This window comes from Buteo buteo, chromosome 21, assembly GCF_964188355.1.
Source record: "Buteo buteo chromosome 21, bButBut1.hap1.1, whole genome shotgun sequence".
NCBI lineage: Eukaryota > Metazoa > Chordata > Aves > Accipitriformes > Accipitridae > Buteo > Buteo buteo.
In genome coordinates this window covers 9,072,093-9,087,155 of record NC_134191.1, presented here as the reverse complement: position 1 = coordinate 9,087,155, position 15,063 = coordinate 9,072,093, and the positions used below count along the sequence as shown (strand labels likewise).

At 44.0% G+C, this 15,063-nt stretch overlaps 1 protein-coding gene across 12 annotated transcripts in view; it reads right to left on the bottom strand.

Annotated features, from left to right (window-relative positions):
• CADPS (calcium dependent secretion activator) overlaps positions 1–15,063 on the bottom strand; it is a 221,040-nt gene that overhangs the window by 57,311 nt on the left and 148,666 nt on the right. For 4 of the 12 annotated variants that reach the window (XM_075053382.1, XM_075053390.1, XM_075053386.1 and 1 more), the window contains 3 exons: positions 14,001–14,102; positions 13,005–13,068; positions 12,109–12,232 (listed from right to left, as the gene is read on the bottom strand). In XM_075053382.1, the coding sequence (XP_074909483.1) occupies positions 12,109–12,232; positions 13,005–13,068; positions 14,001–14,102 (290 nt within the window). Of the gene's footprint in view, positions 1–2,461; positions 2,474–4,682; positions 4,707–8,756; positions 8,775–9,642; positions 9,712–12,108; positions 12,233–13,004; positions 13,069–14,000; positions 14,103–15,063 lie in introns of all 12 variants that reach the window. The other 8 variants (XM_075053380.1, XM_075053379.1, XM_075053385.1 and 5 more) reach the window with 4 other exon arrangements.

Genomic DNA, 15,063 nt, shown 5'->3' with positions numbered 1-15,063 from the left:
AATCATGTTCTTCTAGGTAATTTATATTATTAATAACATATCAAACATCCGAGGTGCTAACAATCTGGAACGTTCAGAGTACTTCACTAGAAAAATATAGAGAAAAAAGAAAATAATCACTTTTTCACTGAACGACAGCTTCTGCAGAGCTGGCTGAGTGCAACCGCGGAGGTTTCTGTGAGCCGACGCCGCGGCTCGCTTCCCTGAGGGGTGCAAAATCTCCCTGCGACGGTCGCCCCGAGGAGAAGCGGAGCAGGAGACCTGCTGCCCGGTGATCCACCTACGCTGCAGCACGTCACCACGTTAACTGCAGACGCGTCCCTCCGGGTAACGACCGGGTGCCCGTCCCAGCTCTCTCGAAGAACGGCATCGCGCTTTGGTAGCTACGCCAGCCAATTTGTACCTCCGCACCGACGTATATTTTGGCCTTTCCGTGACATCAAAACTGGAGAATTTGTAAATGGGTGAAGTACCAAAAAGCCAAAACCCAAATAGCCAAATCAACCTGCAATTAGCAGCGTACAACAGGCTGTATGTCCCCAACACAGCAAAATGCACTGAAGCACCGTTACTACCAACCATGGATTTCCGAAGGAGCCCAGAAGCCAGCAGCTCGGGTCGTGCTGACACGCAAGGCGCTGTCTGGGCATCTCGCTCCGGCCTCCTGCACGCACTAGGCTTTTTTGCCAGGGTTTAGGTCTTCGTTGCTGATGGGACAGAAACTTGTGGCTGCACACAGGTGGCTCCGCTCCGCTCGGCGGGGTCACCCGGGGAGAAATCCCTGCCTTGCTGAAGGCTGGCTGAGCTTCGAGGACTTAATTCTCCCCCTTAAAATCTTGCCTGCTCCTAGTTTTCCCTGAATACCTGTCTACGGGCAACAAATTTCCCACTAAAAGGAAAGCCATATTTTTCAGAACGGTCACATACGGGCGGTCGGGTGAGGGGTACGCGGGCTGGTTTTCGGAGGAGCTCAGCAACCCGGTCAGCTGAAGTCTGGCATCGCAGGCGCTCAGCTTGGCTGAGAGGTGCAACATGGTAAAGCACCCTGCAAATGAACTCTACATTTTTGCTGATTTATGCATGCCACAGATAGGGGCCTTGGGCGTTTCTTCTCCAGTTTTCCTTTTGTTTCTTGTATCACTGGAAAGAAAAAAAATCCAGGTTCCCCCTAATATAATTTATTGGGCAAATACTGAAATTGGAGAACTGCTGGTTAACTCCTCATTCTTTCTCCTATTCAATCCAGCACCTCCCTGGCTACAAGAAGTAGAAACGTCTTCCTTTTGCAAAAGGAGTCCAAAGACACGTCCCTTAGTAAGCTCTGGTTGTTTCTGCAGCTCCAAAGACAAGGGGAAGCTTTTCCATTGATCAGAGCAGCATCAGGCCCATTCTCATTTGCAACACTGATCTGCTCTCAAATACAACTAAAAGACAAAAGTGTTAATAAGAACAACTGCTGAGAGATGCTGTCTTTAAAGAAAATATTGATGCTTATACAACTTTGGCAGCCAGCAGATGTCAATCTTAATTTTTTTTCCTCTTATTTTAAATATTTCCCTGGTTAAGTTACTATACATCAGAATATTCTGCTAAGATAGCTGGAGCACTGACAGTTACATGAAACATATACGATATACTTATCAAACATTTCATCCAACATCATGTAAAGCTCATACATATTTATAGTTTTCATGCAAAATGTTATGCAACAATAATGTTATTTTGTGCTGACGTTGATATTTGAAAATGTTGCATATGTCAGACATTGCTAGACAAAAAAATGTGGACATTTTGAAATAAATGCTACCTCTAAATCTCTAAAACCTACCACATCGCGCTAGGTATTTTGTATAAAGCTGCACATGAGAACTAGCTTTCTACTACTACACAAGCGACTGCTAGACTAGAGAACCACTGAATAAAAGGAAGGAAGACTATTACAGTACTTGGCGGCTGTTTGGCCATGCCTTTGAGCATATGATTTATCATGTTAGTCTGCGTTTGAGGAGATGATGGTGGCCCAGCCGGTGGCTTAGGCTTGGACGGACGGGCTGCTTGTGCATGACGGAGAGAGACGCCAAAAGTAAAGAGACAAATGACTTCATAAACAGTGACAAAAAGATGGAAACTTCAAAAGGAACATAAGCAGAAATGATCAAATACAAATGGAATAAGCTGCTGGGTTTTTGCTTATCAGTACTTGAAGTATTACATGGCAATGACACCATTTGACAACACATATTCTAGAAGTCAGCAGATTTGAACATCCTACGGTACTGTGCAATCAGAAAGCTAAAAATTCAATGCAAGTATGAAACTGCACTTCATGCAGCCACGTGAGGAAGCTGAAATAGGTTAATTCAGTCAAAACTCTGGAATTCAGAAAAGGTGAACTAAAAAAGATGACTTTAAGTCAGCGCCCCAATGCTTAGGTACATTTAGCAATAGAATAATGAGCCACAGGAATTAATTGCTTTGCAAATATCAATTACACATTTTAGAATTAAACGTCACTGTTGGTTAAAGGGAGCTATAAAATATTCTTGTGCAATTTAAACATGTAAAAAAATCTGTCACTTAAAAATGTGTGGTTCCTGATCGTTTCCAGCTCATTTAATTATTTTCAACTTGGAATTCTAGTGGCTTTTATATTCTGGGTTGAATCATATATAAAAACTTGCCAGCTCTATCAAATATGTTACTTGCTATTCCAAATGTTAGAATACTGCAATCAGGACTTGACCCATCTGTCATATAGTTTACAATATCAGCATAGGAAAAATTCAAAGAAAATAGCCTTTCCTTTTACATACACTCAGAGAATAAATTATATAGTGTGAATATATTAACACAATAGTTTTGTTCCATTTAATAACAGTTTTTAGCAGCATTGTGACTATTTTTAATAATGCCATTTGCAAGGAATCTGGCATATTTATCTGGACATTCTATTGCCAAAAGTCCTTGCCATTTTGCTTGCATTTTCCAGTGGGGGAATAAAAATTCGGTTGGCTTGTGCAAAGTAGATTTCTGATTGCTTTTAATTCTCACAGAATTATAACACTTACCAAAGTATAATAAAGAATATTCGAGTAAACCATTAGTTAAAGAGTATGAGTTAGGTTGGTTCCCTTCTCCACACACAGAAATAGAGATACATACGTACATAAACACACATACAATGCGCACATGCACGTGCGCACACACACACACATTTTTAATCTTTTAAGCTGTGTAATGATTTATTTCAGACTCTCAGATTCAAGCTACTGGTTTCTGGCTTTTGTTGTTGTTGTTTTCTGATAAAGGGAAAAGCAAATCTATTTGTTCATCACTGGAGTCATCCTGATCCTTGTTCAATGTTTACCAAGGGTGGCTTTGTCTCCAGAAACAAACCTCTCAGCCTCAAGTGACAAAAATAACTGCTTTTTGGGCATTGGCCTAATGACTTTCACTCTAATTTAAAACACAAACAAGAATTCAATTTGGCTACTCACTGATGGCTCCTGAGCTCAACACGTAGATGTAGAAAGAATATTTTAGGGCCCATGACTATGGAGAGCACTTTGTGCCAAGGTGCCCGGATGGGAAGGGACCGTGGGGAGAAGGGACTGCACATCTCCCACCCGCATCTGGCAACCGCGTGGTGGGAACCCCTTGCCACCCAGGGGAGTCCGTCAGGCTCCAAAGTTGGGAGCATCAAAGAGAAAGAGCTCCTCCTAAGAGCATCAAAGCCAGGGGAAAATTGCATCCCAAGAATTGCACCCCACTGCACCTCTCAGCGCTGCGACCCCCGAGCATCCTTAAATGTGAGTCCAGCCCCTGCATCCCCAACAGCTGCCCATTGAAAAATAGGTCTCGGACTTCACGGACATCCAGAGCCCATGGTTTCCAATAGGCCTGACTCGTGCAATTGTTTTCTGTACTAGGAAAAGTCATTAATGGGGAAGGCAGAGGAGGAAAAGGCAAGAGATGCAGCAGCACTGGGACTTCACGAATAACTAGAGCAGCATGTACGAAACAGCTTGGAGGAGGCTCCCGCTGTGCAGTTGTCAGCAGAGTGCCCCGGGGTGGCTTTCGCTGCTCTGGGAGGGCTGCGAGAGATCCCCCCCAGCGTCTTACCCCTGCTCCCGGCATCTCCCCACCACCACCCGCTCTTGAAAACAAGCTTCCGCGAGGGATTCCTGCAGTTTAAGCAACAAACTCTTGGTGTAATTCTGATCTGGCCCAATCTGCACAAATATTCAGCTCCTTTGTTTGTTTAAATTTTTCAGACCCAAATCCAGGGCTCTTGCATGATGGCTGCAAAACCACCTGGAGACGAAGGAGAGGAGAGGAATTGTTCTCTCCCTTCCTGAGGGTACTGAATACCTCGTGAGCCCCGACCCACGCTTTTCTTTGTTGCCTCTTTATTGCAAGAAAATTTAAAAGATTAAGGTCTGGCTAAGGAAAGTGCTCAATTTTCTCCATAAATCTAAATAGAAAGGGGGCTGTGACTGGAGTGCCCCATAAGGCACTGGAGTTTATGTGCTTCTCTGGGTCCAGGTCTCGGAGATGACACGTGAGGTCCCTTTCACGGGGTGTCTCGGCTCCTGCTCGGAGCGAGGGAGATGCGTAAGGCTGGATGGGGTTTATGGCACTTGCCAGGGATCAGCTGCCGCGTGTGGCAGGTTTTGTTTCACTTTGGCTTTCCTTTCTTCCCTGTCCTCTTCCTCTCTAATCCCTCAGCGCAGCCAGTTTAGCATCAGAAATACTCTTGGATTTGTTGCTCACATGTGTCAAATGGATAAGATTTAAACACCTCCATCACTGAAATCAGAGGCAGGAGCAGCTTCTTCCTTACTAATAACCTGACAAAGTGCTTTCCTGGACAAACTTCTGCCAAAGGTTTTTGCACTTCTGCATGATACTTGCAAATAAAATACTTGCAGAAACCCAAACTGGTAAATTCTGGGGTTGTGCTTGCAATAAGCTTCAGCCTGCAATAACAGGTGTATTAGAAATTCTGTGCATACAATTCATTGTGTGCAACTCTTTACGGACTGGAAGATTTTCAAACTACATATTTCTCACTCAGCATCATGATTTCTGCTAGATGGGCTACTAACACATCAGCAACAGTGAGAATTACACTTGCAACAGGAGAGGAGTATTGTTGACTTTTCATATTTTTTAAAAGCGTAGCCACTGACTCAATGATTTCCTTGTAACAATTAAATATATACGACCCCTGCCAAAGGCTTTGGTATGCAAGTGTTATGTGTGTGTTCATTTGCGAGCAATCATGAAAATGATAAAAAAGAGCTGCTGTTCAAGATGACTATAAAGAATAATGGACTTAGCTTGAGGATGAGGCAAAGCAGCCTTTTATTATATCTGTGAAATGAATTGCGTGTATCTGAAAGGGATTTCAGTGATGATATAATTTTTGCTTTCAAAATAAGGTGCCTTATCTTAAAAGTAAGGAAAATTCATAGAAATGTTTTTTTTCAACTCAGAAGGAGAGTCTAATTCAGCTCTCAAAACTCAGCATACTGAAAAGAGAACTGATCCCCTGACTTTCTGATGATTATTCAGCCTAGCGAGGAATTTTTGCCTATCTGAATTATACCTCATGCCTCAGGCAGCAAGTTGCTCTGCAGTTGGCAAGAGACTTGTAGAAAGATAATGGCACAATGCAGATCTTTGTGATTTCTGAAGCTCTTGTAATAACTTTCATACTGCTTTAAACACTGTCTTTGAAAGGACAAGAGGAAATCTCAAAAGCTGCATAATGATTCTTCGTTGAACACAACAGAATGCCACTTCAAGGATGAGACAAATTAAGCAGCAGTTCAGCAGTACACAAATACAGGTTGTAGCTATGCCTGACTTAAAGTGCATGATTTATTAATGACTTCAGTCTCCGCTCCTGCGTACAAAGACTGATGTTTTCATACATTTTGCATCCGTATTTATTTGGGTAATGTAATTATATTTTCTTTTTAAGCTTTGTGGTTTATCACGAACGCTGGGAGCGATTGCTCGGAGATGACTGGGCTGACAAATCACACAGGGCCTTTCCTTGACTCGGACCAGGATAATCAACAGGCAGCTCAGCCCCTAATCCTTCAGCGCACTCGCTAAGAGTTACGGATATGTGCACCGAGCTTCCCAGGCTGAGATCCAGAAACTGGGGAGGCGAGTGACGTGAAGTGAGCACGGGGACAAGGGCCAGTACGAACGCCTTGAAAAACACCGCTGCTTCTTCACAACCCGCTGTACTGCTCTAGTCAAAACCCGACCTCTCCTGCACCCGCTCCCTCAGCTGAGGAGTTTTTCCATGCCTGCTGGGACGAGCGCTACGTGCGAGATGCTCCACGGCCGGCACCAGCTGAGGCTGACGCAGCCGAAGCCGCCGCGCTCCGTCCCTCTCCGGGGGGTGCACCCAGGTCCCCAGCCTGACGCAGGCGCCCGAGGGATGTCTGCACGGCTGCCCCTCGCTGCTCCGGGGCTTTGCACCCACCCCGGCACCACCACCGGGGTGCATTTTTGTGGGAATTTTCCCTGCCAGCCTGGCCCGGAGGGACAGATTTGGGGAGGAGGGTGCGTGCCAGCGATGCAGCGTGGTGAGATGCTGCGCCTCCGGAGCCCTGCTTCCCTGGAGAGGGGCTGGGGAGGCTGTGAGACAAGCAAAAACCTGGCATTTTTGGCCCAAGAGTAGCTGATTTCCCTTGGTGAGAGAGCAGTAGGACTTCAGTGGGTCCATCTGCTCTGCAGTTACTTTCCGCCTGCAGTCCGTGCCCCATTGCTCCGTTGCCCTGGCACCGAGCAGCGAGGCGAGAGCTGCCTCCATCCCCACGTCTCCTTCACTTCTCCTCTCTGTACAGCAACTCAGCAGTACCACCAGAAGCCTCTCTTTACAGAGACCAAAACCAAATCACAAGATAAGAAATACTTGACCTGAAAACTAAAAAGAAGAAGTCTTACACTAAACACAATCAGTGGTCAAACTGACAACTATCGCCCTGGCTGGCACCAGCTCTAACGCTGCCTGTACCCAACTCCAGCAGTGCAAAGTGGCACTCGTGTTCGTGGGATGCCTCAGTGCCACGGCGCCCCAACACAGTGCAGCACATTTCACAAATCCTGTGCTTAAAGGATGGAGAATTTATTCTTTTCTAAAGGAATTCCTGATTTCTGACTTACAGAAATAAGCAGAACACTTATTAAAAGGTTGCACTTATTAACCTGAGTGTTAGTAGTTTCGTCTGATTAATAATTAAAGCAAGTCATTCATCTTTAATTGTTTTAGCATAGTGTTCTGTTTAATGTTCTATTTCAATATTTTTAAAGCAAGGCAAGAGACTACACGCTTTACAGGAGAAAGGACATCAAAGGGTGACATTTGTGTGTTTAAGAAGTTGTCTTCAATATCTTATTTTTATTCTTGCTTCTGGCAAAATAAAAAGTCAGGCCAAAACCCAGTCACTTTTGACTCCACTTAAGCTGAGGAACTGGTTTCAGTTTGAGTCCTGCTGACCTTGCCTGAAAAATTTTCATTTAAGACAACAGGAGATTTGTGGGCACGAAGCAGCAGTTGCAACTCCCTGCGTCCTTTCACTCGCTCCAAGCATCGAGGAGAAGCAGTTTTATTTTTAAATGAGCTGGGCCATAGAAACGTCTTTCTGAATTTCTAAACTGTAAGCACGTGACAAGCCGTTGCCAGCAAGCACGATGCTCAGTGCATTTATTGTGCTTAAAGCACAACAGCCTGCGCTCACTTTAATCCGCTGTAGTTAATGGTAATAGCTGGGATTGTTCTATTTGCTATTTGTTTATTTGCACCTCTCATAGCCGCAAGGAAAAATTATTCTCCATTTTCTAAATATTTATTGCTGTTCAAAATTACTTTCACTGTCATGCAACAGCTCTAGATCATGGGCCAAATTTGAGCTGCAGAGGCCTGGGGAAGGCAGGGCAGAACCTGGCCCAGCCTCTTGTACTGCCTTTTAAAAGCAATTTCCCTTTGCAAAGAGAGCTGAAATCAACCCGATCCTTTTTTTTTTTAATTTTTTTTTTTTCCACAAAACAGAACAATCTACTCACAAAAAGAAATGAACAGTTCAGGTTTCAAAGACTTTCAAACTAGGACTCTGGGATACAACAGAAACGAGAACAGGGGCTGCAGAGCTCCACCATCCCTTCTGAAGAGACAGGCACTTGAGCTGAGCCTTTGCCTTGTTACATGTCACCACAGGTTATAAACAAGAGACAAACACGACTTCTGTCCCACCGGGTTGTTTGTTACACATTAACAAAAAAATAGAAAATAAAAAAAAAAAATTTCAAACCCAGTCCTCCCATCAGGGCATAAAACAGAAGATATGAAAACCAAAAATGAACGTTAGTTTAGTTATAAATGTGCTTATTAGGTGTATTAAATTAATGGCCAAATCACCAACATTTTTTTACCCCAAATGAGCTGCAGTTCTTTTGGAAAACAAGAAACTTTCTCTTTACAAAGGCTAGATTCTCCTCTAAAACAGTCTCCTAAGAAGATACTACATTTCTATAAGGTATGTCTAACCTACACTCTATTCTAGGGAAGGAGGAAAAGGAGATTATGTAGACAGCACAAATTAACTCCTTAAGTATTAATGCATCTCCATTTTCAGCCTGAAGGAGTACATATCTTAAGGAGCTATGAAAAAAGAAAACAAAATAAATATAACTCAACAGTCCTAGCAATTTATAATGCATATACAATTGTTCACCTGCGTCCTTTTGATTCTCTATATGAAAGAGAGAAAGCAACAAGGAGAGAAAAGAGAGAAACAAGAACAGATATGCAGGATTAATGAGCAAGTGGACCGCACAGCCCCCCAGTTATGCGTGATATATGACATTTGAAAAGAAGAAAAGTCGCCCGGTCTTGCCCCCCGCCCCCCCCAAAGCAAGGGGTTACCAAAAGAAGCTCCTTTCACGGAGGTGAAAGAAAACGCTGCACAAATAGAAAACCAGAGAGGGCGAGCTCTGAGGACACAGAGGGGGTCTCCAAGTGACACTGGGGCTGGGACGTCCCCTCCAGAGCTCGGTGCAAAGGAGTCGGTAAAAAAATCGAGGAGGAGAGCAACTAAAGCGCATCCTTCCGCTCCAGAGCTAACAGACAGGAGACACGTAAGATCTGACGTACAGAGAAAGGACAGCCTTATACGATCTTATACACAGGATTGGGTAAAGATCTTATACACAGGCAAAGGGACGGCTTTTTCCAAGTGTCCTTTATCTGACCTCTAGCTCACTTCTCCCCGATGTAGCTGCTACCTTTTGATTGTGTACCAGTGACAAGCACTTTACAAATTGGGGTTACACAGAAGCAAAGTAAAAATGCATTCAGGTCACGGACATAAAGAAGAACTGAAAAAACTTACAGACGATCTGAGTTTATCACAAACAGATGGGTTAATTGTCTAACCTGGTTTAGGCTGATAAAAAGTGACTGGACTTCTCACACTGGGTTTCACAGACAGAAGCAACAGACAAGCCAATGCTAAAAGACTTGAAGCAAGGAGAGTGAGTTGGTTTGGATCTGGACTTTCTTGAGGTAATGAAAACAGAAAGAGTGAGGACAGCATGGAGAGGAGGGTGGTAGGTACTCACGAATGGTTAAATCCATCACTTGAGAGGCCAAGCAGAAGACAGGATGCTCATACATTTCTCTCTTTTTCCCTATAAAAGAGGATTTGGGCATGCAAGAGGCTTAGGTCAGAGGTAAAGAGGTTATAGGCTATAGGTCAGAGGAAAACTTTATATTAGGTTAAAAGGAAAGTAGCCGTAGAGTATTTTGGGATACACACAGGATAAAAGGAAGAAAAAAAGAAAAAAAAAGAAAAAAAAGGAGGGTTAAAATTGGAGATCTACTGGATTAACCATTCAGCATGCCCATGAGTCACAAGAGAGGCTGTGACCATGACTCTAGAGGTTTGCTCTGAACTGTTTGCAAGAATATAATGATCAAAACGTCATGAGTAGAGGGAAATAGAATTTCATTGGTTTAAGGCTCCGAGATACTAAGGATTTCAGCCTTCAGTATCTAAGGCTTTCACAGGTATTTCTTCATAAGCATAGCCTCAAGCACTGCTGCCACGGATTTGGTTCTGCGTCTCTGACAACTCTTAAAACGTGGCTATTCAAATGTCAGCTTTCAAAAGCAAGGTTTCAAAGCGATATACGGTGCACAGGAACGCATCTCACTGAGGTGAATTTGTTATTTGCTCTTCTAAGGAAGTATTTGAACATGTAGTGGACTATGCTCATGAGAGAAAACCTGATGCATGCAGCTGGCGGATGTTGGGTTGTTCGAATTAACAATCCCAGCATGCTTGGAAATTGGTGTTACAACCACTTTTATAGAGATAATATCAAAAAGTGGCTGTGGCCAATCACAAATAAAGGAGGAGAAAAGCAGAAGAGAGCAGGTAGTGTGGAATGAACTATTTCTCTGAAAAGGTAGCTGGAAAAAAAATAGGTTTGTTGCTTCAAAGTATTCCCAGACCTAAAAGTCACAGTGCGAAAAAGAGGGCAGATAATTAACACAACCAAGAAGAATTGAGGCACAAAAGGAAAAGTACACACTAACTGTTCTACTTTGGAAATGAATGCATTTTTACTTACAGATCATAAAGTTTGTTTTTGCATAGTTTTATCTGAAAGAAGAGAGCAAATCTTACCAACGAGTTAGTGATATTTACACAGAGAACCTAAGGGAGCCAGCCCTGGGTAGAAGCATCCATCAACAGAAAAGCTGCTTTTGATTCTCAGTCCTTCTCCATCCTTGTGAAGTATATTTAAACATTGCATTTTACAGAATACACCAATTAAAATATCCTGTGAAGTTGAGTACTTTGATAAATTGCCTGATAATACAGTGCTTATGAAACCTTCGTTTCTTCTCTATTTTTGTCACTCATTACCAAGTCAAGAGTTGATAAACATCCTTTTAGTGCCCAATTCTTAAGTGTTTCTCACTGGATGCATAACAATGAATTCATTACCACTGGTACACAATTTGCATCGTTAGACAGAAAAAAAATGGAAAAAGAGAGGACATGTCATGTACAGAACCTGGACAATTTGTCATATAATAACCCAATTTTTCATGTAAACAAGAACTAAGAACAAATCAGAGGGAGTTTTGGTGGGGGTTTTTTTCTCCTCTCAATATTGTCCTAGAGGCATACAACGATAATCTCAGCTGTGGGAAAGCTTCACATCACACATGACAGAAACCCAAAGTCTAGAGCAGAACATAACCATTCATTTGGAACATACAGGTTTAAGCAATTGGGAACTCAGATAAAGTTGGGTAATAGTTTCAAGTTGGGAATAGCAGCCAACAAGGTACCAACGTAAACTGATTAACACGTAAAGAACGACTGGATCGTAGAGCTTCAGCTAACACGTATCCTCCAGCAAGCTTTAAAATGTCTTTTTGATGGCTACATGTGTCTCTGGTCACTGGTTATTATTCTCCCATAACTTAAAAGGTCAATAATATCAGCTATGCCAGATTTAGAGTGACAAGAAAGAAATCTGATGCAAGTATGGGATCACTGATCAATGACTGCTATGCAAACTGCAAAGACAATGAAACACTCCCAGAAAAAAGACATTTTAAATTGGCTACAAACAATTAAGCATAGATTAAACAGTTTTTCAGCTTCTTATTTTTCATTTGTTTCCTGAACTCCACTGTCACAAGCAATTAGCTGCACTATACCTTCAGCTAAAAAGATGACATCCCAAGTATTTCTCAATTTGTTTTTTAAAACCACGACATGAGTCTGAATACTACACCACTGGCCAAATGCACTAACGATCAAAAAAAAAAAAAAAAGCTACAGTTCCTTTTAACTGTTTCCTCTCTCTTTTCCAGAAAAAGAAACGTTTTGCATAGCTTCCATTCTTAACTGCTTCCGAAGCCAACACCACAAAAATGATTCAGAATCACATCAGTTTTATTGACAAGCGAATAAATAGCAAACGAGCTTCTTTTAAATAGCTCCCAGCCACAGTTGCCACCTAGAAACATAACAAAATTGTAATTTCACAAAGAAAGAGCCTTACCTTCAATTTTGGCATACTCTGATAGTCGAGTATAATTGACTAGAGCTGCTTGCTCCAAGCATTTACGGATGACTGTTTTTACCTCCTCTTGAGGGACCGGAGTAACTATGTCTTTCATCAGAACCTTGACACAAGAAAATCTGATTTGTTGTGGCATCGGGCACACAGGACTGCTTTTCTCCAAGCCCAGCACATACATCCATTCCTACACTAGCGCTGCGTGGCTCTCGGGGTATGCGTACAATATGCAGGATCCACTACAAGGTCACCTTGGCCAGCTTGAGACATGGGACCTACCCCTGCCGTATCATTCCCCTTCTCTATCTATCGATACCCTACGGCATGCCCTGAAATCCGTGCTTCTGATTTTTTAAGGCATGACATTAAGATCTACCACAACTTCCCCAGTGCCGGGCAATGTTATGCCCTTCCCGGGCTCTGCTGATTGACTTGGGTTTAGGTCTGGGCTTGGCCATACCGCGTGTTAGCAGAGGTGAGAAGGATGCCGGAGCAGCAGGAAGGCTGAAATAAGAGATGGGGAGGATGATGGTGAGCACGTTTCCTACGCCCGAGGGGAATGAGCCTGCCTTGAGACGGGAATTTCACCGGACAGCAGCCAGGCATCGCTTACAAGGGTCTGCGGTGTAGATGCTTGCCAGCGACATCCTCCACTATCAACACAGACGCAGGCTGCGCTGCCTTTAGCGGCCAGGCTATGCGCTGGCCTCCGAGCTCAAGCAGGAGAGGTAACAACCCCACCTAATACCCCACATTTCAATATTAACTATGATTAATCACGCGTCCTGTGCAAAAACAACAGTTCCTCTAGCTCTTCTGGGTGGAAAGATACATGAATACAGGTAATTTTAACTACTCTCTGTCATTCTTATGCTTACCCTTTCCAGCAGCGATAGAGTAGCTTTTAGTGCACCTTCCGGACGGCCAAATGGAAAGCAGTACCTGGAAAAATCACATCATGTTAACAACAGAGCAGGTGCATGCAAACAAGCCTTTCCAGCACTACAAAGATGCTTTCCTAAATGCGCCCAAGCAATGACCTAGTCCCTCTGCCTGGAATGAGCAGTCTTTCTACAAGGTAATTTTCTGAAAGGGTTTGATGGTGTGGACACTAAGGCAGCAAAACAGAATACAGGGTAGTAATAAGCTGATAATTTTAGCAGCTTATTAAATCTGGGTGTCACCTGGAGAGTTTTTAGATCTCGCAGGAGTTAAAGATCATCTCCTTGTAAAGATGGGAAAAAAAAAGCCCCTCTGGAAAGGACATTTACTTCGAGCAGGAGACCCATTGATGCACCAGGCTGTAGGTAACCGGCTGAAGCATCCACCGTCCCTGGCGAGGGGCAGCTCCGAGGGGCTCCCGCAGAGACTCTGTGTGCAAATGCACATCACCCCTCTGCCTGCAAATGTGCACCACCCGCCCCGCAGCCGGCCGGTGTGCTGGGGGCAATTCGTCCCTTTTTGGGGGGGCAGGATCCATCCTTTCTGTAACTGCAACATTCCTGCAGAAAGCCCTGCCTGTCTGTATACTAAGGAGAAGGGAAAATAAATGGGTAATAACTGAGCAGAGGGGAAAAGTGTAATAAGAGGATAAGGGATTTTTGTTGTTGTTATATTTGAGAAAAAATCCGCAGCGTTACCATGCCTGTGGGAGCGAGATGGTTTGAAATATCCTTTAAAGGTTATATATATTTAAAATCAGTCTCCAGCTACAAACATGCTACAGTGCAAGCTTCGCTGCCCTGTGTAGGTCTGTGCCACTTCTGCAAAATTCCCGTATGCGTTCAAAACCTGCCTTTTGGCTTTGCCGCTTATAGGAGGGAGCCGGGAGGAAATCAGTCCTCTCGCATTCAGCCTGGGCTCTCTGCCTTTACCTAAAATGTGTGATCTGATTCTCCAGAAGCAAACGAAGCCGCTCCTTGATCTCTTCGAAACGCTCTTTCTCGTCTACGGTCACAGTTCCTATCCCGTCGGGCCTGGAGGAGAAATGCCACGGATGACTCAGACTCCACCTCGCCACCCTGGTAACTCATCCCCACCGCACACAGCACGCCACCCTTTCGGAAAGGGAAGTCGCCAACTGTGAGACCCAGGACAGGGGATGTGTCACGCCAAGACACGGGTGGTCACGGCAGCCCCACTGCCGAGGTATCAAATATAAAGCAAGCAAGAAATATTCTCTCTCGGAGTGATAATCTGGATGTGGACACCCCCACCCCCCCGCCCCGCTTTTATTTTTTCCTGTGATAGAGAAGCTGGGAAAAAAAGAATCCCCTTTTAAATATAGGTATGTGACAGGGAGCACAATGCCAGCTCTCACTGCAGGATTGGGCTCATTGCTGGCAAAATAAGGGACTCAATTTCTGCAGGAAAATTCAGCTGCTAATTTAATACAGTTCACAGTATAAGAGAGTATCGTCAACAGGCATATATACAAACAGAATATAAAATTCTGCACTCCTTCATAACCGCTGAATCACCCCATTATAGCGATTTCTTGAAGTGAACCCTCTTCAATGTATTTTTTGCCGAAATGCGCCTAGAGAGCGACATGCATTTTGTATTTGAAAATGCAATGCCTCTTCGGTCATTTAATTGTAATTTATAGAAATTAACACATCGATACAATTTCTCGAAGATCTTCTCGGACCACGTCCTACCCTCTTGTACTTGAGGAGTGCACAGGAGCGCATTGTGAGACACCCAGGTCCTGCCGCCTTGGGGCATTTCTCATCTTTCACAGAGCACAGTGTGCGGGCGAACCCTGCCGAAGCTCTCCCGGGGCTGGATGATGCAGTGGTCCCTCTGCTCTTCCACCCCGTACCTCTGCCGACGCCAACCCACCCGAGAGCCAAAAGCGGCAATCCCCTCCTTCTCCCCCACACCCACACGGCAAAATACGCCGCGCGGCAGCATCCCGGGCGGGAGGAGAGAGCC